General features: G+C 51.6%; 1 protein-coding gene across 1 annotated transcript in view; it reads right to left on the reverse strand.

Annotated features, from left to right (window-relative positions):
* Positions 1 to 7,542, reverse strand: part of NPLOC4 (nuclear protein localization 4 homolog (S. cerevisiae)) — a 92,216-nt gene that overhangs the window by 14,451 nt on the left and 70,223 nt on the right. The window contains exons 12-14 of the mRNA XM_011993679.1: positions 6,144 to 6,215; positions 3,139 to 3,234; positions 1,552 to 1,668 (exon numbers count right to left, since the gene is read on the reverse strand). Coding sequence (XP_011849069.1) covers positions 1,552 to 1,668; positions 3,139 to 3,234; positions 6,144 to 6,215 — 285 coding nt within the window. The remainder of the gene's footprint in view (positions 1 to 1,551; positions 1,669 to 3,138; positions 3,235 to 6,143; positions 6,216 to 7,542) is intronic.

Consider the following 7,542-nt stretch of genomic DNA (forward strand, 5'->3'; position numbering starts at 1 on the left):
ATAGGAGCTCATGCCTCTCGTCCTGGAGGCTGGGATGGAGGGCGGAACCCTGGCTGTGAGACGTGTCCTCCTCCCTTACATTTCATCCCCCTGCCTCTTTCTCTTCTCCATCATGTCTGGAAAAAGGCACTCTCTATCCTAGCCTTCCGGGTCAAAGTGCAGGGGATTAATGCATTAAGGATGGGCACGGTGGCTCACGCCTGTAATCCCAACGCTGGGAGGCGGAGGCAGACGGATCACGAGGTCAGGAGTTTGAGACCATCCTGGCCAACACGGTGAAACCCCGTCTCTACTAAAAATACAAAAATTAGACGGGCGTGGTTGCGGGCACCTGTAATCCCAGCTACTCGGGAGGCTGAGGCAGGATAATCACTTGAACCCGGAAGGCAGAGGTTGCAGTGAGCCAAGATTGTGCCAATGCACTCCGGTCTGGGCAACAAAGCAAGACTCCGTCTTAAAAAAAAAAAAAAAAATCATATATGAGAAACGGATAAAGCCTTCAGGAGCTCTCAGTACCTCCAGAGAATGTCTTCCAACAGATGACTGCAAAAATAGTGCAGTATACTAGCAAGGTGGCTCTGGTGCAGAGGAACCTCACCTTTCACCACCTGTCCAGACAGATGGGCAGCAGCTGAACCTGGGAGCAGGAGGTGCAGCTCCCTGGGCTGACTAAGGAAGGCACAGGCAGGCAAGAGGCACACGGTGCCTGATGTCAAATACCCGAGTGAGTGGTTTTGAGACAAAATACAGACACAAAATAAACTAGCAGGATACAAGAACAGCTATAGGCTTCCTGACAGAGAAAGGCCGGGGGAGGAGGAGCCTCTCCATTCTGTCTCCTTCAGGGAAAGGTCCTGAGTCAGTGGCGGAGCAGCTCAGAAAGAATTTGCTCCTTTCTCTTTGGCATTTCCTGTCGGCTTGAACAGTGAAGAAAAAGCCAAAGTTGGACCCCCACACACGGCACATGCAAGAACCTCCTGGGAGCTGCTGCTCACTGCCCTCCGACTACCCAGAGCAGCCGCTTCTGCAAAGCACTCGCCCTCTTCTCCCCCAGCGGTGCCTCTTAAAAATGCCAACTGTGCAGCTGTGAGGTTGGGGTCTGGAAGCTGGCCAAGCCTTCTGGGCCAAGGCAATAAAACCAGAGTTGATTTGGGAGGAGGGGAGATAAGAGTAAAAAGCAGAGGCTGTGACTCTGAAACTGTTAGAACAGGAATTTTTTAAACTGTCTAACTCTAATGCTGGAGGCAGAGCTAAATCACCTATGCCTGCCATCCAATTGTAACAGATGAAACCGTACTTCCTCACAGAGGTGCAGACACTCAATGAAAACGCTAAAGGTGAAAAAATTCATCTTTCTATCAACAAGCTTCTTGTGAAAAGCTGCTGCCTACACTCTGCCCACAGGACAAATGAGGGGGACAACATGTGACCCCAAGCTTTGACCCAGTTTCCCAGTCACGCTCTGGTCTGTGAGGAAAGAAAGCAAGACACAGGCATCTCCTGGCGGGCAAAGCCCACTTGCTCAGGCAGACACCACACTTGGGTACGCACCTGCAGAGGCATAACTTCGTTGGTGACCAGGAACAGCAGGAGGTGGAAATCTGAGATGGTATCCAAGAACACGGATGAGGTATTCTGGGACAAATAGGTGGCCAAGCTATGGAAGTCCTAGAGGGACAGGAATAAACATGAATGTTCCATACAGTTCCCCAGTGCCAGACCCCGAAACAGAGCCGTTTCCTACTAAGATGCAACTCAATACACTGAATGCTGAGAGGCACCTCTCCCTCTGCCTCTGCAACCACAAACAGGGTCCAAGAAAGAGGAGCAGGCAGCTGCAAAGCAAGCTCTTGCCCTCTTCTCCCAAGAAGATGCTCTCAGCACACCTGACTACCCAGATGTGCAAGAAGACACACTTCTAAAGCTGACTCAGACTGGCCAGGTACGGAGGCTAACGCTGTAATTCCAGCACTTTGGGAGGCAGAGGCAGGCAGGTGGTCAGGAGTTCAAGACCAGCCTGGCCAACACGGTGAAACCCCGCCTCTACTAAAAATATTTAGCCAGGCTTGGTGGTGCGTGCCTATAATCCCAGCTACTTGGGAGGCTGAAGCAGAAGAATCGCTTGAACCCGGGAGGTGGAGGTTGTAGTGATCCAAGATCGCACCACTGCACTCTAGCCTGGGTGATAGAGTGAGACTCTGTCTCAAAAAGAAGAAGAAGAATTAAAAAAGGTGACTCAGACAGAGACACAGTCAAACAGATGGCAATGCACCCTGGCCCCCAGGTGAAGAGTGGGCTGTGGGAGGGGCCTGGGGCCCCCTTCAGGGCAGGGAGATGCGTCTGGCTTTTCCTGTCAAACTGTATTCTCCATATAGGGTGGCAAGAGGGAGGAATGTGCAGGGCAGCCGTGATGCAGCACAGACACCTTCAGCAGAACCACACACAGAGCTTCAAGAGTGCACCCTAATAATTGGCTTTGCACCTCTACGAGCACCCCAAGTTCCCTGGGCGGATGGGCACTGAGGGGACCAAAGCACAGAAGCTTTGTCAGCCACTGAAGAAAACCTCATTATAGACATTCTTTAAACACCTTCTGAAATGTCTGTTAGCAAGTTATGATTTAAGAACAATCGTGTGTACATAGCCTGTCTACACAGTATGCAGAAGGCACGACAGCAAATCGGACCTGGCCTGATCTGCTGGTGAGAGCAGAGGCCAACACGTGAGCCACGCTAAACAGCAGATCAACACTACACATGGGAAAGCCGAGGCCAGGACGAGGGGCGACACAGCCCCAAGGTGCCTGAGCAGGTGACCAGGCAAGGGCCAGGCCAAACCAACAGTGACGAGGCTGCTGGCAGAAGACACAAAGTGACACATTTGGGAAAATTACGAGGTCCACTGAGGATGGGACCAGTCTGAGGACGTCAGGGGCTTAGCCTTTGTGGCTGTCCATCACCCAGCCACAGGAAGGGCGTCCACCTGACCAACAGTGCCCCACAGCAGGCCCCAGCTGACCTGTCACGAGAATGCATCGGGAGCGTTTGAAAGCTTGATGTGTTCTGGAAAAACAATACTGACACTAGATAAGCAATCAGCAGTTACCTTAAATTATGTTTCTAAAGACAAAGAGCTCACCTGTGTCTCACCCAGTACATCCCGGTTTTCAATAGGAAATGGATTTTGCGAAATAGAAAAAGTGTAAACTGGATCCTTGGGGAAAGTTGTTGTGATCTAATGAAGAAAAACATAAACCCATGATAAATGAGGCTGAAAATGGTGTGGCCAACTCCCAGCCAGCCCAAAGCATCTCCCAGAGCCTGAGTTAACGACTCCCAGCAATTCTGAGAGAGTTCTACAAGCTCTCCGTCGAAGGGAACCGTTATCTATTAGTGTCATCTCTAAACAAACACTTTGAAACTCTGCCATCTCGGAGGCAAACTACACCATATCCGGGCAGCCTCTGGTCTGTGCACTGGCCTCGACATCCTACAAAAAGGGCACTGGGACTCCCCCCGCGGCACAGCTTCCCTTCACGCAGGTTCTCTCCCTCTGCTATGGAGGAACTAAAGGCAGGTTTGACCCCTTGTCCAGGTGACAAGAAGGGAATGGAAGGGGCCAGGAGGCTGTTAGGAGCTGACTTTGCTGAAGATAAATTCGTGTCCTTGGATTTGGAGGGCACATGAGGAAATCAGCCAGCTTTCAAGAAACAAAGCACCCTCCAGCAGCTTGCTAAGCCCCTTCTGAATGCTGGGGGCCACTCCGTGGAGCTGTGGGCTTTTCCAGGCAGGGGTGAATATAAGGCCCTTGAGGAACACAGGGTTCAGCTCTTCTCTCTCCCTCACAGCTGATACCCAAAGGCCAGCTAAGTACTTCAGGGGCTCAGACAGGCCTTAATGACAACAGAGGGCATTTTGCACCTAACATATAATCAATAGAAGCTACACGGACAGTGGTTAAATGTGCAAGAATCAATAGAAATACAACTTTCATTCTTTGTGACAGACACCCCTCCCCAAAGAAGCACCCGAGCTGAGTTGATGCTGCTTTTCTCTGCAACAGAACAGCAGCAGCCGAGGTCACACCTCTTCCAGATTTAGGGGAACTATTCTGGTTCCTTTGGGACTGTTTCTAAAGAATGAGTGTGGTTCTGGTCTGTTTTCTGCATCAGCAAAGGCAGTGAGTTGTTGTTGAGCTGGCTGGCCCAGGATTTGCTGTGCCAGCACGAGCCGCTCTGGAAGGACAGCTGAGCCACTGGCAGCATCTCTGGCCTGAGCTGGCCCTTCATGGGCAAGCGGTGGGGCGGGGCATGAAGACTCGGGCCGCAGTGCCACATGTCGGCTACATGGCCTCGTCAGTTAGGGATCCTGGGCCTCACTTTACTCTTCCTCGAGATGAAGACGATCAGAGTACTCGCCTCCTGGGTGCCCAGCACGGGGCTGGTACACATAGTGTTGGTACACACAGTGCCGGGTACCAGGTGAAGACAGGGGAGGTGCTGACCTCCTGCAGAGACAAAAGCCTGGCCTGCTCAGGCGTCTCCTTTGGGAAGGCCTAGAAATGGGGAGGGCGGCACCCCCAGAACACGTGCTAGTGAGCGAGCTAGTGGGACCACCGGGGTCTTGCTGGCCTTGTAACTGGCCCTTGGAGGGTAACAGAACCGAAGTCCACACAGCCCATCCCAGATGTCCCAGGCAGGGCATCAGTTCCCATCTTAAACACTGAAGCCATTTCCCTACCCTACCCATCGTCTATCAGCCAGATGATGCCCCCAGAACCCACAAAGAAGCCCCAGGAACACTGGCTGGTGCCTTTTCCTGCCTGCCCAGCCATCCCATCCCAAGGTTTAAGAACCCTGACCCAGGCCAGCGCCTGTGACCCGGGGCTGGGCATGGAGCTTGACACACCTCTCTGGGCACCTGCTCTCAAGGACTCCTCATGCCTCACTTCCACAGGGTCAAGGAGTTTGGGCATCACAGAACAAAATGCTCTCCCAAAAACAAGAACTTCTGAAAAACTGCACTAAGGCAAAAACTTAACTTCCTTTATAAAAGAAGAGGAAAGGGGTGGGGAGGCCGCTCGGGGTAGAAAACCTGAGAAAGCTGGTTTTAAATCATGCCGGCTCCTCCTGGGTGTATGCTCCATCAATCTGTTTTCATCTTAATTACACCCCAGGTAGTCTAAAAACCAGATGCCTCCATGGCCTACGTAATAAATATGTTCTCGGGAGCTGTCAGTTGGAATGGTGCATCGATGGGCTTGGCTCGTGGGGACCTGCTGCTCCGAATGCAATGATATTTTACTGCCTGAATCACATGCCCATTCGAGCTCAAATGCAGCCTGAATAGATCCTGGCACGGCCGCAGCATAGCAAATGAGCTGCCTCCCGTCCACTCTGGACAGAGCTCTGGTGGGGCTGATCCAAAGACTCATCTTGCCATCCTTGCTGCCCTGTGGCCAATGGCACAGCCATATCTCCATGACCATAAAATGCCTCCAGAAAGGAGCTGAGACACTGGGAAGATGTGGAAGAGCCAGGGGCATTTGTGGCTCCTGGAATTCCACCCAGTAAACCACGCTGATCCCTGACTCAAGAACACTGAGTCACAGGTGCGTCCCCTGGGGCCCACCCTGGACGAAGTGGCCCGGACGCACTGTGGGCTGTGGCAGCTGTGCTGGGGCCAGGGCAGCACCTGCATGTGCAGGACAGCTGACAGCCACACACCAAGCACGGCACATCTGGACAAGACTGCTTGATGCTCCGGTGACTGGAGACCCAAGCAATGGCGGTTCGCTGCCTTCCAGAGGCTCCCTAGCCTGGGGTCGGTGGTCCTTTGTACTTTAGTATGGGGACAGTTAACCCCTAGGCTGATGTCAAGGAAATAAAAACCTGAAACTACAACAAAAAGCCATTAAAGCTGTAAGCACTTCAGCAACACCACACGCTCAGTGACTCTACAGCAACACCGCACGCTCAGTGACTCTACAACCACTCCTGGGTGCCTGTTATGGGGTGGGCACAGCACAAGGCAGAGGGTGCCTTAAATTGCAGCCTCCTCCCTTGAGCAGCCACCACCCAGCAGTCCCACCTGCAAGGCGCCTGATGGGTCTGTCTGCCCAGGCTGTGCATGGGGGGCACTTACATCTATGATGAGATACTCCACAGGCAAGGGCCGGGCCAGCTGGGTGATCTCGTTGCCAAACTTGTCTACGTCCTGCAATAGTCAGAGGGGAACAGCAGTGAGCAAAGGCGATCAGTGGTGATGATTTTCCTTTCGCATGCTTGTCTCACCCTTTATTTTTATTTATTTATTCTTTGAGACAGAGTCTTGCTCCGTCTCCCAGGCTGGAGTGCAGTGGCGCAATCTCCACTCACTGCAAGCTCTGCCTCCCAGGTTCACACCATTCTCCTGCCTCAGACTCCCAAGTAGCTGGGACTACAGGCACCCGCCACCACACCTGGCTAATTTTTTTTGTATTTTTTAGGAGAGACGGGGTTTCACTGTGTTTGCCAGGATGGTCTCAATCTCCTGAACTCGTGATCTGCCCGCCTCAGCCTCCCAAAGTGCTGGGATTACAGGTCTGAGTCACCGCGCCCGGCCTTCACTTTTTAAATTACTACAAATCTTATTGAAGTGTATGGATAGCACAAAGGAAAACATGCGTATTTTTGCAGTGAAACCACCTTCCACCATTTCTTGGGGCTCCTTATTATAACCACAGCCTGAGAAAGCGGTCAAGCTCTCGGGCACTAGGACTCCCCACCAGGAGAGCACATCAAATGCCTCCCCTCCCCCCACGGTGCTTGGCCTGGCACTCGGGTGCGATCTGCGACAGGCAGAAGGGTCCGCGTTCCCCTCAGGCTGGACCTGTGCCCTGTCCATCCTCCAAAAGCACATGAAGCCTCACAGTCTGAATGCTAACTCTTAGAATCTCGCTCACACCTCTGAAAACCCGACTTTCCAGAAACCGAGTACTTGGACATGAACAGAGTAAAGGCATGCACAAATGAGCGCACACACACACAAAGACACACACCAATCTGTCAAAGTCTCAACTTGTTTTGCTTTGTCAGATGCACGGAACATAAAGTTTAATTATGGGGAAAAACGGCCAGCATATGTTCATTAATCATAAAATGACAATTAGATCTGATTTATGTCAAACATGCTGAGTTCAAACAGAGCTCCAGAAATAAATTCATAAGAACCAAAGCTTTTCATTAAAGATTCTGCAAGAGGGGGTCATATTTTCTATCTAAATCATCACTTAACATTATATAAATCATTCATTAAGTCATACGTAAATTATACATCCATAATTTCCAATTATAGGGCCTTACATAAAAGTTTACGTTTATTGGAGCTCTCAGACCCGAAATGATTGCCAAGCAAATCTCCCTGCGGTGTGCAGGGTTGACGGGAGGCCACCCCTAGCACAACCACACCTTCCTGGGGACGTCACGGAGCCCTGCTGTCTTCTGAGACATTCATCACAAGCTGTTCCCAAGTCAAACCAAGTCCATTATCCTAATGAGAAGCC

Source organism: Mandrillus leucophaeus, unplaced genomic scaffold, assembly GCF_000951045.1.
Source record: "Mandrillus leucophaeus isolate KB7577 unplaced genomic scaffold, Mleu.le_1.0 Scaffold1, whole genome shotgun sequence".
Classification (NCBI taxonomy): Eukaryota; Metazoa; Chordata; class Mammalia; order Primates; family Cercopithecidae; genus Mandrillus; species Mandrillus leucophaeus.